A 19,740-nucleotide genomic window follows, 5' to 3' on the forward strand; every position below is an offset into this window, starting at 1 on the left:
CCATATGCAAATTTTGAGACGTGATTTGCATTTTAAAGTATTTAACTCCCCATATTTATTGGGCTCTGAGGCCTTGCTGATCATTGATTTATGTGCTTCTGGCAATCATATTTCCATATTTTGTGTGGTTTTAATGACAGTAATAATTCAAATATGCAAAAAGTTGTTCTTTGAACGATATCTTTAATTATATCCTCAAAGCATCATTCCTTTTTATTTTTTCAAACAAGGATTGTCCTGAAAAAGGCACAAAAAAAAGAATAATAATTGCAGTGAAGTCTCAGACATTGATGGGCCAAACATATAGGCCTAGTCGGTTACCATATGTGCATGAAGACAACTTCTCATATTTGCCAGTCTAGAAACCCAGAAACAGACCAGGTAGAGGACAAGGGATGGTCTGCTGCAGAAGGACCCGTATGACCTTGTCCCCAAACCTCTTGATTAATGCTGACATTCTTTCACGACAAATCCAATCTCAGATTCCTGAAATTAATCTCCCTGCTCAAAAAACAAGAACACATTCCCCCTCTGTTATGCCGGTAACATACAACTTTCTCTGTCACATCTGCTTATTAGAGTTATCATGGTCGCTGTGTGCTCTTATAAAAAGCCATCATGGTCCAGGTGATTAAAAGTTTTGGCCCATCAGCGTCATGAAGCAGTCTTCAAACGTGTCCAACGTCTGCGCGCAGCCGGAGCGGGTCCTCGCGCATATTCCCTTTGTCGCCCCTGCACGCGGTGGAAACTTTTTAGAATCATTTCACACTCGTGTACTAACGCGGGTGACTAATATATTAGATGAGTCGCGTTCGGTTGCAGAGGGGGGTATATTTTTTCAGTTTGGAGGCTGCATACTGTGTCAGCCGACATAAAAATAAATGAAGAGATAATTTATCTAAAGACTGCAATCGCCTACTGTACATTGCAGATGTATGATGTGTCCGATAGTTCAGCAAACAGGCTATCAATAGAATTAACAACATATCATATTGCTCCTCTCCTCTGCATGAATTAAAATATATTGAATAAATATTCATCTCCAAATGATACAGTATATAGATGATACAATTTGAACATATCAGTATTGGTTGGACTTTTCAAAATGCATATATAGCGATTGATTTCAAATCAAATCAAAATATATGGTATCTGTCTGGATGTCCATATCACATCGTTCTCCTTGTCAAGATGTCTTGTGTATAGACACACAGTTACATTCATTATGTACATCTAGTTCTGGATTTATACCCCTAAGACAAAACAGCCTTATTTGTTAAAAGTTAACATGTTAAACCAATAACAATAAGTTGACATTTAATACTGCCAGCATAAATATTACTATGTTATTAAAATGCATGGGTAAACAAATTAACATAAACTGCACCAACACTATTTTGTATTATTATTATTATTATTATTATTATTATTATTAATGATTATTATCATCATTATTAGTAGTATCATTCTAATCTATCCACAATATGTGTGCCATTCAGCACCATTTGACCCTGTGTTATACATAGGGCATTCGTGTTTTAACTGGTGAGGACCGCAGTGGCTGAGTTTAAAACAAGCCCAACACATTAACACACAGCCCCTTAGAGGGTACACTTCACCCTAATGTTTAACTATCACTGCTGAGCCTTGCAACTGAGTGCACGCAACATATGTTTCAACCCCCTCTGCCCCTGAGAATGCTGGCATACCACTCTCTCCCTCTCTCCACGCTCACACTTACCAATGTTTTCGAAATCATGCATATCTTCAACACGGTAAAAAAAAAAATGCAATAACAAAACTAAATGGCAAAACAATTATGGATAAAATACCCCAGCTACTGTATTAAGGTGTAATTTCAGTTGTGATACAGATGCAAGCCAACATGCATGCCCCCCCCCCCCACACACACACACACACACACACACACACACACACAGGTTAAGGACGGTAAGGAATAAACTATTTACAAAGCAGATTTTAAAAATCACCAGCATGTCTCAGACAGTGATACCATACAGGAAAACAAACAATATCAACCCCCCGGTAATGGTAATTCTCAGCAAAAGTTTTTTTTAAATCTAAAGAGAAGAAATATGTTAGAGGCTGTGAAAACTGTTCATGTATTGCACAATGCACCCACTATGAATCCCACTGAATTAGATTGTAAACTATTCTCTTCTCCTCTCCCAGAAAGGTTATCGCATCGTATCTTATTGCCTTTACCTGGTCCTATTCACTCTGAACATGCACTGATTTGAATAAGCACTGCACCAGCAGCTCGCTTATCTGATCACAGACCTGTGTGCAAACACAGCAGTATCAAGTGCATCTCTCCCTACTGCATCTGGGATCTGTTGCCCTGATAACAGAATCCGAGCATCAATCAGAAACAGGCTGGAAATGCAAAGTGACCCGAGAAACGGAGAAAGGGATGCAATGCCTCCCTCTGAAAATGATTCACTTTACTTTCTTACAATGACTTGTTCATCACATTCAACAACAACAAAAGTGTATGAGGCAGTATGTGCAATATGTTACATTTATCATTTAGATCAGAAACATTTAGACATGACTTGTTAGATTTTAAGGGAGAGATTAATATAAAATCCTCATTAATTAAATGTGTTCACACATAAAATGCATGTATTTTAAGGTGTGACAATGAGCCACATATATTGGCATATGTAATCCATGGTACCTGTTTTTTAAATATTTTTTTTTTATCTTGGATTGAGATTTTTTTTCCCTGGCTACGGTCATGGTCAAATGAGTCCCTAACGATGAGCAGGTTTTGAGTTTAACACCGGGCAGTGTTTGGCTTCCCTGTATTATAGGGCACAGATCAGGTTAAGGAGGCAACAGTCAGTGAGGTAGACCTGAATAGTAACAATATGACCTCAGAAAAATTATCCCTGGGAGGGTTACACACATATACACACACACGGACACACACATGCACGCACGTACACACACACACACAACTGACCAGTGCTCATTTCCCCACTCCTTGTAGTTGGCTAACCTGCTCTCTTCATTAGGGTGCCCCTGTGGGGACTTATCACTGTGTAGTCTTTGTCCTTGCTGTAATTGCCCTCTCGGTATGTCGCCTCCCACCACCCCTCCACCACCATGCAACCCCACCACCCAGCCAACGTCAGCCCCCTCGTGACAGCCCGGCGCGGCGCTCTAGTGGGGGGGCTCTCCTGAGACCGGCTGATCGGCCCCCGAGGTCCGCCAGCGTAGAGGAGCGTGTCCTAGTTAAAGCAGTACCAGGAGGGACACCCAGACTGAGACAGATACCACTGCCTGCCTGTGCCCAGCCTCTCTCCCGCTCTCTCCACCTACACTCACTTCTGTTTCTGTGTATCAGAAAAGTCCAGGGATTGAGTCCATGAAAAATGTACCATATTGAAACTAGGCCCCCTGTTAAGTATTAATGTGTGTTTTTTTAATGCATTTATTTATATGTTTTTGCATTTTATTATCTTGGTTGGTGTTTTTTTTGCTGAATTCAATTGTGTATGAAAGCATACTGATATTTTCATGTGGGCGTGATATGAAATGGTATCGTAATTTTGGTGAAAAATAAAATATATATAAATAAAATTGCACGTAAATCATTCAACTGTACCCTTACACTAATTATCCTGCTAAATTGTACAGCTATTTTACTTCACTTGAATGCAAAAATGTAAAAAAATTATTTAGTATTCCTAAAATGAAGCAAAGCCGGTACGCTACTTCTTGAACTTTTAGAAGATACATTACGTGTACCATAAGACCTACACGTACGACACATTATGCATTTAGCAAAACTCAGACATAACATTAGAGGCTCTCTTGACATTCTAAAAAGTAAAATGGCGCCATCTACTGTCCATTACAGAATACACACAACTCATTGACAGTTTTCTCTCTCCTACTGACTCGCAAGAAAAGGATATTTGAGAACATAAAACTCTCAAAAGAAAAAATGTGTACATGCTGTCTTTCATCATCGGTGAAAATAAATATTGGGGGCTGGTGAAATGAGGGAGTTTGGCCACGTGGAACTTAATTTGGAGAGACAAATAGTGGTGCACTGTGACACTGACCTATGTTAGTTGACTGAATAAACTGAATTAATAAATAAATGGTTCCTCACAGAGAGTGTGATTCCCCCCCCCCCTCGTCGCCAACCCCGTGCTGCTGCGTTCCAGTTCTGGTAATCGATGTGGCAGCGTTTTCACGGACGGCTGCAGGGTTCAGGCCGTAGCCCGCTTGGTAAGGGTAAATGTGGCAGGGAATGGGGAAGACAGTATGGCAGACTCTCGCTGTGGCGGAACTCTGGCAGAACGCGCCACCTCCCTCTGACCCGTGTCTGCCTCTCCCCTACGAGAAGCCAACCGGGTCCGACACTTGTGGATGTCCGAGGGGGAACGTGCGTCTCGGCCACTGTCGCTGACCAGCACCCTCACAGTCTTGACACTTCCCGAATGTCCCAAATTTAGCCCCATCGCCCCTTGTGAGGAACCGGAGGGCAATCTGGTGGCAGTTGTGATGACGGGGAGATTTTAGAGGGAGCTGTAGACAGAGCCTGTTGTAACCTCTCAGTGACCAGGGTCCTCCAACCCGCTAAACTCCCACATCAGCCTTCAGGCTAGAGGGGATACAGCCGGACAACAGGCAGGCAAGCGCATGTATAGGACTAGATTATGCCTTATATCACAAAACATACAAAAACACACACAGACTCATAGGGAAATAATGTGTGTGAGATAGTAGTGACGCGTATATGAGCGTGGGCAGAGTACACACATCGCGCACACAAGCACAGACACATAGGCTATACAAATACACACACAGTACAAAAACAGACATTGTACTGCTGCATCCACATCTACAAGCCTTGGTGGAGTTTTCCTGGGGGCATTTGAGGTCTTCTGAGGGGCCTGGAGCGAGGGGGCTGTAGCTATAGCTCACAGAGGATCCCAGTCAAGGACACAAACAACATCCCTCACCCGCCAATACTTGCTCGTATTTAAAAGACGGAAGGCTGTGGGGCTACCTGGGGGGGCCATATATACCCGTCCAGGGAGCCGCAGCTGGCAGGGAGGCCCGGTGATTTCAGGCTCCGAGGGTGTGTTGAGAGAGCTAAAGGAGAGCTGGGCGGTGGGAGTGACGGAGGGCTTTCTATGTCAGGCACGGCGTTGCCAGGTTTTATGGCAGAATATTTTTGCTGTCAGAGATGGATAAGGAATCGCCATAAGGAGAGGGGCAGGGATACGAGCCTCGAGAGCCACGGTGTCTACTGATCGTGTTTACGGTTGACTTTCAATCATTTACTGTAGGTACAGTAGAAATACAATAAATCTAAGACTTTAATGAATCAATTAAGCAGGCAATGGAAAGCACCGGGCTAAGATGGTTGTGTAGTCTGCCAGCTCTCACAGTCACAGGTCAGAATTAGACGTTAATCCCTTTGTCTCAAAAGTTGTTCCAAACGTCAAATTTCTATGTGTTTAAAGGTTAAGTTCAGGCATTAACTCTGAATGGTTAAGGTTAGGGATGAACTCTGTTTTAAGCCTATCCCAAACCTTAACCATTCAAAAATATATATATTTTTTAAATTAACGTTTTAATACGGGATTTGAACTTGCAACCTTTGGAATCAGAGGCAGATGCCCATCCACAACTGAAACCTACTTGAAGATAACAGCACTCACTGCTGCCCCTAGTGGCCAGTTCCCAAGTCCTATCCCAACGTCCTCAGACATTGAGGTCCAATCCTGCCTTGTATCACGGGTGACCTGGCTGGTGGAGTAAATGTCTCTCTTATTGGCTGTTTGAGCTGGTGTGTAATCTCATTTCTAATATCGATCCCATTTATCATTATTGAATATTAACGGCTTTTTCAAAGAAAATGGTGCATATTGCCAGACAAACCTGAGGATCGGCTGGATTTCTTGAATGTAAAATATGACCTAAAGCACGTGTCAAACTCATTCCACGGAGGGCCAAGCGTCTGCGGGTTTTCGTTCCTCCCTTGTACTTGATTGGTGATTTACGGGCACCGATTAGTACGGTTGTCTAGGTCTTAATTTAAAGGGGGGGAAAATGTACGCAGACACTCGGCCCTCCGTGGAATGAGTTTGACACCCCTGACCTATAGAATTCCTGAAAACATGAATGTTTAAAGAGAACTAATGTGGTCTACTGGACTGTCTGACTAACTAACTTGGTTAAGTCCTGATTCACACACTCACCTAAGCAACACCAGCCGAATCCTAACTTGAGAATAGCACACATAACTCTTGACTTTTTGCAAGGTCCTCAAGTTAGGACACAAAACCTGGGCAAAGACATCAGTTCAACATCTAGTTCTGATTTTACATTTGATGAAGTTGTCAATAACGTGAATTCAATGTGAAATCAACATACATTTGAACCACGACATTAGATTTAAGTTGAAAAATTCCACAAATTCATTTTTGTTGTTTGAAATGGCGTGAAAACAATGAATCAACCAGTTTGTACCCAGTGGGAACTACTGGATGGTTAGTCAACAAAGCAGCAGACCGGCTCACGTAAACGACAGGCTCACTGAACGTTGGTCTCTCCTCACAGACAACAAACTGACATTATGATTCCTGACGAGACAGTTCACCTTCCCCCAGTCAAATAAAAACACTGCAAGTGTACTTTCTGTGAGGGAGGATGAGTCGATTTAGTAAAACGGATGTCCGTTCCCGAGTGTGACAGACGCGGGGCCAGAGTGTGTGTGACAGAGTGAGAGGGGATCAGACATCCTAACCAGGACTACTCTCAGACACAAAGCGCTCCACACACACACACACGTCCCATCCACTCCTCTCCCCTGTCAGGGTAGGGCCACCACAGAGCAGGTACATCAGCTCAATTATGATGATGGCAATGAGTGATTGCATTTAGTCTCTCACCCATTTTAATAAGTCTGGGCCATCACAGATGGAGGGAGGGAAGAAGAGAGAGAAAAGAACAGAGAATGATGAAAGTCCATGGAGTATAAGAGCACGTCCTCCCAGCTGCCCACTGCACTGAGGATAGGAAACACTGTCACCACCGATAAATCTACGATAATCGGGAATTTCAATGAGCATTTCTCTACGGCTGGCCATGCTTTCCTCCTGGCTAGCCCAACCCCGGCCAACAGCTCCGCACCCCCCGCAGCAACTTTCCCAAGCCTCCCTAGACCCATATTATTGGTCTGTTCAACCTCTCTTTCGTATCGTCCAAGATTCCTAAAGATTGGAAAGCTGCCGCGGTCACCCCTCTTCAAAGGGGGTGACACTCTAGACCCAAACTGTTATAGACCTATATCCATCCTGCCCTGCCTTTCTAAAGTCTTTGAAAGCCAAGTTAACAAACAGATCACTGACCATTTCGAATCTCACCGTATCTTCTCCGCTGTGCAATCTGGTTTCCGAGCTGGTCACAGGTGCACCTCAGCCATGCTCAAGGTTCTAAACGATATCATAACCGCCATCAATAAAAGACAGTACTAGCAGCCGTCTTCATCGACCTGGCCAAGGCCTTCCACTCTGTCAATCATCGCATTCTCATCGGCAGACTCAACAGCCTTGGTTTCTCAAATGACTGCCTCGCCTGGTTCACCAACTACTTCTCAGATAGAGTTCAGTGTGTCAAATCGGAGGGCCTGTTGTCTGGACCCCTGGCAGTCTCTATGGGGGTGCCACAGGGTTCAATTCTCGGGCCGACTCTCTTCTCTGTATATATCAATGATGTCGTTCTTGCTGTGGGTGATTCCTTGATCCACCTCTATGCAGACAACACCATTCTATATACATCTGGTCCTTCTTTGGACACTGTGTTAACAAACCTTCAAACAAGCGTCAATGCTATACAACACTCCTTCCATGGCCTCCAACTGTTCTTAAACGTTAGTAACACTCAATGCAAGCTCTTCAACCGATCGCTGCCCATACCCTCCTGCCCGACTAGCATCACTGCTCTGGATGGTTCTGACCAAGAATATGTTGACAACTACAAATACCTAGGTGTCTGGTTAGACTGTAAACTCTTCCAGACTCACATTAAGCATCCCCAATCCAAAATTAAATCTAGAATCGGCCTCCTATTTCGCAACAAAGCCTCCTTCACTCACACTGCCAAACATAACCTCGTAAAACTGACCATCCTACCGACTCTCGACTTTGGCGATGTCATTTATAAAATAGCCTCCAACACTCTACTCAGAAAACTGGATGCAGTCTATCACAGTGCCATCTGTGTTGTCACCAAAGCCTCATATACTACCCACCACTGTTCCGACCTCTATGCTCTCGTTGGCTGCCCCTTGCTACATATTCATCACCAGACCCACTGGCTCCAGCTCATCTATATGTCTTAGTTAGGTAAAGCTCCATCTTATCTCAACTCACTGGTCACCATAACAACACCCACCCGTAGCACTCACTCCTCTCACTGGTCATTCAAAAAGCCAACACCTCATTTGGCCTCCTTTCCTTCCAGTTCTCTGCTGCCAATGACTGGAACGAATTGCAAAAATAGCTGAAGATGGAGACTTATATCTCCCTCACTAACTTTAAGCATCATCTATCTGAGCAGCTTACCGATCGCTGCAGCTGTACATAGCCCATCTGTAAATAGCCCATCCAACTACCTACCTCATCCCCACATTGTTTTTATTTACTTTTTTGCAAACCAGTATTTCTACTTGCACATCTATCACTCCAGTGTTCAATTACTAAATTGTAGTTAATTCGCTACTATGGCCTATTTATTGCCTTACCTCCTTACTCCATTTGCCCACACTGTACAGTATATAAATTTTTCTATTGTGTTATTGACTGTACGTTTGTTAATGTGTAACTCTGTGTTTTTTTTATGTTGCACTGCTTTGCTTTATCTTGGCCATGTTGCAGTTGTGAATGAGAACTTGATCTCAACTGGCCTCCCTGGTCAAATAAAGATGAAATACATTTTTTTATAATTTAAAAAGAGGGAGAGAGAGAGAAGGTGAAAGATAAAGACATAGGGAGAAAGTGAGAAGAAGAGAGAGATAGGAAAGGGAGAAAGAGACAGTCGATGGATGGGTGGCTCATCTCTAGCCAGCTAACAGCATCCCAGATGCCTCCTGGATGGTATCAAACATCTCCACAGTGAACTTGCCATGAAATAATCTATACCTACAGGAAGTCAATTAAAAAGTGTCAGAGGAGATTAAAAGCAGCATGACAAGCTTTTCACTGGGACACGGGTTCACCTGGTGGCACCATGGTGTGTGTGTGTGTGTATATACACGTGTGTGTGTGTGTGCGCATGGTGGGGGGACCAACCGCTCTCTGGCATCACTGAACCCCCTTTTAAAAGCCCCCTCATGCATATTTAAAAGGCCCTCAGTAGCCAGGCAGCTCCGACACAAGTTTGCAAACCAGCGTAATGTGCCTGTTTGTACTGAGAGGGGGGCTCACTCCAGATATCAATGAACTCAAACGCTGTCACTCTGAATGGAGGGACAGCCCATTCCCCTCTACACTACAACTCAGCTTTGCGTCAACCCACACAGTGCCACCCATCTCTCACACTTCCGCTCATCCTCGTCTCCTCTCCCCCTGGCCTCCCTCCTACCGACTTTCACTCCCTATATCTTTATCAACCCACCTCCTTCTTGCCCTCTTCCCCCCCCCCCCCGAGTCCCTCTCCATCTCTCCGTCTCTCAAGCAGCGGTAACTGAATGCACAAATGACTCTCCCCTCCACCTTTAACTCCCACTAAATCTTTCCCCTTTTCCACTTTGCTGAGCCGGGATATTTTATTCCTCCATCAAATATGCATCCCATTAATTAAGTTAAATTACTCCTGACTGCCAAATATCCGCTGCCCCAATGGGTGTCAACACAGAAAGGTATGAATGTGAACCTGCAATGACACGGCCGCACACTTAAACATGAGTTACAGCCTTCCTCAGCTTCCATCCGCGGGCATATTACCAGACACTTCAGGAGTGCTGGAATTAAGCACTGTTCTCTCCTTCCCCTGCCGGCTTTTAATAAGTGCACAATGGATGACACACGCACTTTTGACAAAGAGAGGGACTGATATTTTAATTATACACTTTTTTCTCTCCATTCTCTCTCCCTCGCTCTCTCTCTCTCTCTCTCTCTCCCTCATCTTTTAATTGCTGTTGTTAATCACTCATTAACTTCTCCTCCCCGGTTGGTGTGCAACTCCTACATCTACCTACGACAGGATTAGCTCAATGGAATCAACCGCTTGGCTTTTATCTCTCGAACAAGGGATTTCTTCCTTTTTAAACTAGGAGATGTGTTTCTGAGCCACAGCAGAGATGTTTGTTCTTCCTTTGCAGTAGCTGCATTTGAAATCATTGATGGAGTTGCAATTAAACACACCTTCGTTCAACTTACAGACATCCCCATAATGCCTAAGGGCATGTGTTATTGTGTGCCATTTGCGGGCCCCTGATACCAACACACAAAGAGAGCAATGCACGGGTGATATCTATCTTATGTACTTTCTCTCCCTCTCCTCATATTCCTCCCTCTATCTCTCCATCTCTCTCGCTCTCGACCCTCTTCATCTTTCCCTCCTTCCTGCTTCCTCTCTCTCTCGCTCTATTTTGTCACCATTCACACCCCAGACATCACCATGGGAGCTGTTTTGTTGTGTATAAAACTACGTCGAGACATCAGGTCCACTCGTCTCTTCTGGTGAGATGGAGGTCTCTGTGTGCCGTGATTGGGAGTGACGTGTGCCAGACGGGCACCAAGCGGGGGGGGGGCATACTCACAAGGGCATTGAGCCTTTGGGAACTAGCCAAGTCTCCCTTTCACTCAGGCCAGAAGAGAATGACAATCATGGATCGTCTGGATATTTAAAGGATATCTTGAACTGACTTTTCCAAAATGTCTAAGCGAACCAATAAAGCATGCCATTTCAGAGGGGAGCATGTTGCGCTTACCGTCAAACAAGGCTGCGATCAGACAAACCCTTCCATAAATCTCTATCATAATCATAACCCATTGCAGCTTTCTACGTAAGTTTTCATTGTACAACACGGTACAGTGTAGCAAGGCCAATTGACTCCAACAGGCCCACCCAAACTCAGCCAGTGACAATGCAGACTTTTTTGCTGATGTGATGACCAAGCCAGCCCTCCAGAGTGTATGTGCTGAGTTAGCTGCTTTAGCTAAAACACTGATCTTGCCGTTTATGGAGCCTGGCTTTTGTTTGTTTTTGTTTGATTAAAGGGGAATGTTTTGATTTTAAAGCCCCTCAGCCCCCATTTCGAGGCCACTAAAGAGCCAGCAGGACCTCGACCTTGACCATTAAGTGTCTGAAGATCTTACTAAAAGGTAGGCCTAATAGGATGGATAAGCTCAGAAAGAGAGAGTACGTACGCTAGATGCAAAAGAGACGCTCAGTTGGGCCCATTCAGCCAATACAAAAACACTCACAAATATTTCCACCTAAAGTGTAATTTGAAGCATACATCTGATATTGTAAAAGAGGTTTGGGGTCACATTACTAAGAGTAACATTACTAAGTTTTGATTAACAGGTCTAGACTGATCCCAGCTCACAGAACAAAGATGCTCCTTAAATTATTGAAGATTTCCTCAATTACTGCATGCCTAATACCAGCATATAGGTCAGTGGAATATACTGTAGAATCTAACGCAAACTGACTGTGAAATATTTACGAACTGTGTTGCACATTGTATATGACTGTTAAAGATACTGCCTTGTCGTGGCTTTAGTGTGTGTGTGTGTGTGTGTGTGTGTGTGTGTGTGTGTGTGTGTGTGTGTGTGTGTGTGTGTGTGTGTGTGTGTGTGTGTGTGTGTGTGTGTGTTCCTTTCTGCCAAAACATTAATTTGACAAACATCAGCCCAAGGCTACTAAACACATCCAATCTATTAGGGTGTGCTTCATCATGTTATAGCGGGCTAACGGGCTGTAAAGCTGTCCCGGTCATAAAGAGCGATCACACACAAAGTGAAGTCAGAAACAGAAGCCCGAGCTCCTCGAGCAGACGGACCCCTCCTCGTTATCATCCAAACAACTCTGTCACATATTTAACCTTTCTAGACCAGCCTTTCTGCATGCTTTTCCGTTTGACCTTTAGAGCTACTTATTTCATTTCCGGATAATGCCGCACTAAATAAAGTTAAGCGAATCAAAGCAAAATGTGTTTGTTTTGGTCGATAAGGATCGTGCGCGCTAACTGACGTGATAGTGAGGATGGGTAGCAAAACGGTAAACATTGATACTTCTTTTAATGTGGATAAATGTCATGTGTGTTTCTGATTGGGGGGAAGGGGAAATTATTTTTCATTTAAAAAGGACAACATGACCTAAAAAAAGCATACAAAAAAATCCTGAGTTTGGTATAGGCGAGGAGAAATGTCTATTCAATCAAGATACAAGCTCATTTAGGTCTTTTTCAGAATGGTTGCAAATGAATTATGCAAACATAACGCAGCTCGTGGTTTCTGGCTTGTTGAGAGTAAATATGAAATGTTTTCATCTGTTGCGTGATAATGAATTCAGTGTTTTTGCATACCATTTCGATCCGCATGCACATGGGTGAGTGATCCTTTTCGTTCACACGAACCGATATCATTTACTGAGGCAATGAGCTTTCAAATGTCGTCTCCTCACATAAGTACAGAGCTATAGCCTGGGTGTTGTACTTTCAGACACAATCCAAAGCCTTAACAGTGAGAGGAGAGAGACTGCTTCACACCAGAGTGGAAATGCGATGAAGTCGCTAATGCACATGATGATTAAGTGTAACTCAAATACCGACTGTGTTGTTCACCGACCTGACAGGCCGTAATTTCCTGTATTATATTCGCCGGTTTTAATTGCACGCCACCACACCCCTCTGACACGTTATGAAGCGATGATGTACAATTATTTTGGGGGGCGGCGGAGAGATCAGGGGGGAGTGACGTTGTAACCCTCCTCATCGGGATCCCAACCATTAACACCAAAAAAAGAGTCCGAGTTAAAACCAGATTCTGTTTGAGGATTAAAGAGTATCACGTCAGGGAGGAAGAGGGGTGGGAGTGGTGGTGGCGGGGGACACACAATGGAGGGGCTGAGATAAGTGACGGCTTTCTCTGGATAAGCAGAGCGCTAAGATGTTCCTCTCCTGTCAAGTCCCGGACTCACACTCTCTCTCTCTCTCTCTCTCTCTCTCTCTCTCTCACACACACACACACACACACACACACACACACACGCCTGGGCATTAAGACATATTACAGAGGATGAGCTGGGGAAGGGAGGGGAGGGCGGAACTGAACTGATGGGGCTATTCTGGGACCAGCAGAAGACACACTCACAGACGGGGAGACACAAAAGCCTGACAAGAGCCAGCCCTATCCTGTTCCATTCAAATCACATGACACCAACATGAAACGATGACTAAATATTCTCACTCCGGACTCGGCTACTAAGTCAACGGAGGGAGAGGGGGGAAAAAGACCTCTCAGATACCGAAAAGATGGGCAACTTTTTGGGGGAGATGAAGAGAGGAACCGTTCAAGTTTAAACTGGAGCTAGTTGACGGGTAGTTCCAACTATCGTGGCCGTCTGGCCGATATGACATCATAGAACCAGGTCCAATGGGAGGACCATCCAGGATGCTGTTAATACTTCCTACGACTTGGCCTCCAGATATTAAACCAATGCTTCACAGTGTTTAGACTCCTGATGCATAATTTAACACATACAAACAGCACTGGCTGGCCATGGCATCTTTGGGGAGGGTGAGGCGAGAGCGGTGGGGCTATTGGGGAGGGGGCTGAATCCAGGGCCTTTTGGGAGGAGAGAACATGATGGAGGAAAGGAAAGGGAGTGCTCATTAAATGGCCCACTGTGGACCGACACACACCACACACAGAGAAAAGACAAGAAACAGCCTTGTGTTTAAAATGATTTTTTAACCAATTAAATACAGTATGAGGAATCTTGCCGTACTGTATGTGCTAGGGAGGCAATTTGTGTTTTTCTGCTGGTTTTGCAGGTTATGTTTTTATGGCCAACTTCGGACTACATCAATCAGTTCGGAGATGTCATTGCTGCAAGATTCAGTATTTTAATTCTTAAAAGTCTAAGCCGGTGGGGGGGGGCTTTAGGTATCAAAAAAATAAATGTAAAAAATTATTTGAAAATATTGAATTTGGTCTTTACTACTATAGCCCATAGAAATGCATTGTATAACACTTTCATAAATGGCAAAAAAGACAGTCGCAGCAGTCTAAAGCACTGCATAAGAGTGTTTGAGGCATCACTACAGACCCGAGTTTGATCCCAGGTTGTGTCTCAGCCGGCCGTGACCGGGAGACCCATGAGGCCGCGCACAATTGGCCCAACATCGTCCGAGTTAGTGGAGGGTTTGGCCGGCCGGGATGTCCTTGTCCCACCGTGCTCTAGCGACTCCTTATGGCGGGCCAGGCGCAGTGCACGCTGACTCTGGTCGCCAGTTGTACAGTGTCTCCTCCAACACATTGGTACGGCTGGCTTCCGGGTTAAGCGAGCAGTGTGTCAAGAAGCAGTGTGGCTTGGCAGGGTCGTGTTATCGAAAGACGCATGGCTCTCGACCTTCGCCTCTCCCGAGGCCGTACTTGTCCCAGTGATGGGACAAGACTACTACCAATTGGATATCACGAAATTGGGGAGAAAAGGGGGTACAAAATAAATACAATAAAATAAAATAAACTTGCTGTAAAAAGCAGAGGATATCAGCTAAGAGACGTGTCAATCTGAAGGACAAGAAAGACACAACGAAAGAGAGAGGAACCGAAACAGAAAAGAAGAGAGAGTAACTGTTAGCTAAAAGAAGAGAGAGAGAGAGAGAGAGAGAGAGAGAGAGAGAGAGAGAGAGAGAGAGAGAGAGAGAGAGAGAGAGAGAGAGAGAGAGAGAGAGAGAGAGAGTGTAAAGGCATGGTGTACACACGACACAGCCTACCTATACTGAACAGCCCTCTCACAGCCTTCTCACGTTTGATTGGCAGCTGGGTCAGAGGTGCCTATCTGTCCTGGCCTTGATTTGCATTTGTTAATTAAATGCCACAACAATATGATCTTTAACTATCAACAACTTCCCAGAGTCCTCTGCGGAGACGAGCAGCCCTCCGTGGCTCTCGGCTCAGCTAAAGTGAGGTGGACAGCAGAGGTGCACCACATCCATTTGGGGGCGTCTCAATCGTTAGCGCACAGTGTCAAAAGCGGGTAATATTCGCAGCCACAGAGTTCACCGGGGGGGAGCGCCAATCGATGGCGCAGGGAGAAGGACCACACGCGTATTTAGATTGAGTTAAACAAACGCTGCTCCTCCTCAACATTCTAATGAGAGCAGGATGAGCTCACTCTGTGACAGCAATGGGAAATGAATGAACAGACTGCTGGTTACGTTACATTGGCTTGTCTTGCAAAGCAGGGAAGCCATGTAGAACCATAGAAATAGAATTACTGATGAATGTTCCAGTCAAATTGCCATGGTCTGAGGGGCTTTGTGCGTTCCAGTAATTGTATCTCTGCGTGTAAAACCACCCCATTTTGCTTAAACGTATGAATTTCAATTTTGTAGTGCCAGAAACGTTGGTCGAGTGAACTTAAAACGAACGCTTCAGCTATAGTAATCAAGATGATAAATCGTAATAACGAGAAACGATTTCATTAGATAAAGAGGGTTTTGTTTCGCAAAATATCACCTCACCCAGTGGGTGTAACAGAATGCCTAATGGCCAGCCTACATTGTAATCTCACATTCTAGGTCAGCCCAAACCCGAAAAAGGGAAATTACATTAACTGAGACATGAACAACCATTAGCAACATCTCTGCATTCAGATTAACCACCAAAACGTAGGCCTATATTATCTAATCGGAATACTTTAGGAAGAGAGAGTATGTCTACTTTGGCCTTAATGAGGGTGTTTCTGGTCTGTTCGTTGTTTGCTGCTCTTTAGTCAAGAGGAAAGTTGCCCCAGTGATCAGTCAGTAGTGAGCGCGCGTGCGCACACACACACACTCACAGGGCCGATTTGTCACCAGTGTCTGGCTCAGGCAGGAGATAGCTCCTCCATCCGCAGTGATTTGTGAAACCAGAAGCTGTATTTAGTACACTCATCTAAAGGCAGTCAGGCACATTGGAAAACTGCTCTCTCTCTCTCTCTCTCTCTTCCCACACACACACACACACACACACACACACACACACACACACACACACACACACACACACACACACACACACACACACACACACACACACACACACACACACACACACACACACACACACACACACACACACACACACACACACACACACACACACACACACACACAGAGAGAGAACGTGGTACAAGCTGAAGATCCTGCTATTTGGTCCATTTCCAAATGACACAGAAACACTCCCACGTGTCTATTTGAACACAGTAAGATGGTAGGAAGCTCAAGCATGGGAACACAGTGCTTCTGTGGCCGTAGGAAAGAGACGCAGAAGTCTTTTACGTTGAGTTTATGGGCTTTCATGTTGACTTACGGTGAGATATGACAGATTGTATTGAAACATATCACAATAAGAGAGGAAATAATGGTTTGCCGAGCAAGAGTGTCTTTTTCTTGTGATCCAACCTAAATGGCAAAAAATGACTTAAAAACTCAATAAGACCGTAGCAACGTAAAAAGGAAAACAAGCGTTTCTTCAGATAGTACCTTGCCGGTTCCTTCCGTTTAGGACCTTTTTTCTTCCGTTTGGAACTTAATGAACACAACCCGGGCATCCCCAGTTAAAAAGGTAGTGACTAGTCACTGACTGTGGTACTCACCCACAGATGTGGCACTTGTACTCTCTCATGCCCAGATGTCTCTTCACGTGGTTCCTGGCGTCACCCAGCTGGGCGGTGGCAAAGTTGCAGATTTTGCACTTAAACGGCTTCGATCCTGCAAAACAATAAGTGGCGTCAATTTATCCTACTTTATGTATTGGAAAAAAATACACAAATGATTATGAACAGTATAATAAAAAAGAAAGGAGTGGTTGTAGACGTAGGGGTGAAGGTAGAGGAGAGCTATAACGCCGAGGAGGGAGGGACATTCTTTACTAGCATTCTAACAGAAAGATCTTTGCACAATTGCAGAGATGGTGACACTGTGAACGATGGCGTGCTGTATTCTGGTTGTTAGTCAGGTTGTTGAAATCTGGAGTATTGTTAACAGCTACTGTACTACTTTACTACCCAAGATTGACTGCAAAACAACCAGACGGCCTGAGTCCAGGACATACATCAAAACTATGAAATAAGATGGTTGAGAGAATTCCAAAAGTGTGCAAAGATGTCATCAAGGCAAAGGGTGGCTTGGAAGAATCTAAAATCTAAAATATTTCTTTGGTTAAGACATGATTCCATATGTGTTATTTCATAGTTTTGATGTCTTCACTATTATTCGACAATGTAGAAAATAGTACAAATAAAGAAAAACCTTTGAATGAGTAGGTGTGTCCAAACTTTAGACTGGTACTGTAAAAAAAAAAAACACACACAAGCTCCTACAGTGAGTACATGGCTTATCTCTCCTTCAATCTCCTCTCTATCTTTCCTCGTCACTCTCTCCATCTCTCTTCCCTACTCTTCCTTTGCTTCTGGATGCATAAATTGGATACCAAAGGTCAGGCAGAATACGTAAATCAATTTTGTGTGCACTCACTACCACGTTCCATCATTAAAAGCGCTAATCACTCTGCCTGGCTTTGCAGGGAGGTTTCCTTCTAATCATTGTCATTAATAAATGGGGGGGGGGGGTGGCGCTGGCGTTTGAGAGAGGGGCACAGTCTCTGCCCGCCATTTGTCATTTAAGAGCAGCAGAGAGAGAGGGGGCTGCTATGGATCATCAGCGCCCATGATGGCTAGAAGGGACACCACACCCCTGGCTAATAGAACACACCTACTGGGGAAGGCCTATTCAATCAAACAAGCGCTGCAGCATGCTGCAGCATAGTACTGTAACATTGTAAATATGCCACAAAATAACAGTCCAATGCGGTTGCAGTTTGACTAGTGATAACATTTATGCTTAAGTCAATTCATGATTGCAACAACAGTGCTATTTTTCCTAAATTAATTGAACCCCAGCCATTGCTATTTCTTTGTGTAGATAGAATATACACAAGATGTGTATGCAACTACAAGTAAGGGCCATTCATGTGGATGGGCCAGGTCCCATGCAGACAGCAGGCGGACAGACTAGGGCCAGGTCCCATGCAGACAGACTAGGGCCAGGTGCCATGCAGACAGACTAGGGCCAGGTCCCATGCAGACAGAATAGGGCCAGGTCCCATGCAGACAGCAGGCGGACAGACTAGGGCCAGGTCCCATGCAGACAGACTAGGGCCAGGTGCCATGCAGACAGACTAGGGCCAGGTCCCATGCAGACAGACAAGGGCCAGGTCCCATGCAGACAAACTAGGGCCAGGTCCCATGCAGACAGACTAGGGCCAGGTCCCATGCAGACAGACTAGGGCAGCAGTTCTCCAGTATGACAAACCATTCTGTCTGGGAACCTCCTATAAAATACTTGCTATGCATTTTTTACAATCCTTTCTCCCAGTGAATATCCCAAGACGCATTGCAATATTTATTTCAGGGGCAGCCGCTGATTTGATTAAGCACTTTGTGTAGATTACTAATTCGTTCATACACGGTTCACTTGCCGCGAGCTGGAAGTACGACGCGTTGAATGTTAAACTTGTAACGAAGATTGAAAGGCAAGCGCGTGCTAACAAGGCCTGCAAACAGATGAGGGAGGGGTGTTATAGCACATGAGTGCCGGTGAATCGGGCCTCTTCATTGAGCCTCGACACACACACCCCTATGATGCGCACCCAAAACAAACATACAAATACACACGCACAGACACACGGACACGCGCCCAAGCCGAGGTGAAGCGAGAGACAGGCGCAGAGGGAGAGGATCTGGCCAGATGGCTGTGTGAGTGAGTATGAGACATGGCAGGAGGAGAGAGATGTAGTATTCCTCCCTTCCCACGTCTCATCATGTTAATACACCACCACTCCACTTAAACAGCCTACATGAAACTGAAATTGACCATCAATGCAGTGTCATGTTAAATTAATATTGCCAACCACAATGTGGCTCCCTCACATCCCAGATGAGATGGGTAATGACTAATTCATTTCCTTGAGAACCCTCCCGCAATGTTTAACCCTCTCTCTCTCTCTCGCTCGCTCTATCCACCCTCATCTCTCCCATATCTAAAGCCTAAGGGATACTTCAGGATTTTGGCAATTCTTGCAGATACCCATAGACTTCCAGTCATTGCGTTAACGCTAGTTAGCATTAGCTTGCACAACTACCTCGAACTTCCTTCATAGTGGACACTGAGACATAAACATGGTGTCCACGAGTTCATCTGACTCTGGGGAAGTAGATAAAGGGCATCGTTGCCAAAAAAAAATAAAAAATCCAGAAATACCACTTTGAAAACGGAAAACCCAGTTTTAAAACATATTCAAAAGAAACATCTTTTTTTCCCAGGGTTGAATATTCAATCAAATATCGTGGGAACATAATATCCATGTCTGTCTACCACCCCAAGATAAACGTTTTTTTTATCAAGAGAGGCCCGATCAGACATCATAGAGCCAGACCAACACATACAAACCGACCTTCTGTAACTAGCTT

General features: G+C 44.6%; 1 protein-coding gene across 2 annotated transcripts in view; it reads right to left on the reverse strand.

Moving 5' to 3' along the window:
* LOC135520040 (zinc finger protein 407-like) overlaps positions 1-19,740 on the reverse strand; it is a 193,947-nt gene that overhangs the window by 164,755 nt on the left and 9,452 nt on the right. For both annotated transcript variants that reach the window (XM_064945356.1, XM_064945357.1), the window contains exon 3: positions 16,867-16,981. In XM_064945356.1, coding sequence (XP_064801428.1) covers positions 16,867-16,981 — 115 coding nt within the window. The remainder of the gene's footprint in view (positions 1-16,866; positions 16,982-19,740) is intronic.

The sequence above is a fragment of the Oncorhynchus masou genome, chromosome 29, assembly GCF_036934945.1.
Source record: "Oncorhynchus masou masou isolate Uvic2021 chromosome 29, UVic_Omas_1.1, whole genome shotgun sequence".
NCBI classification, from domain to species: domain Eukaryota; kingdom Metazoa; phylum Chordata; class Actinopteri; order Salmoniformes; family Salmonidae; genus Oncorhynchus; species Oncorhynchus masou.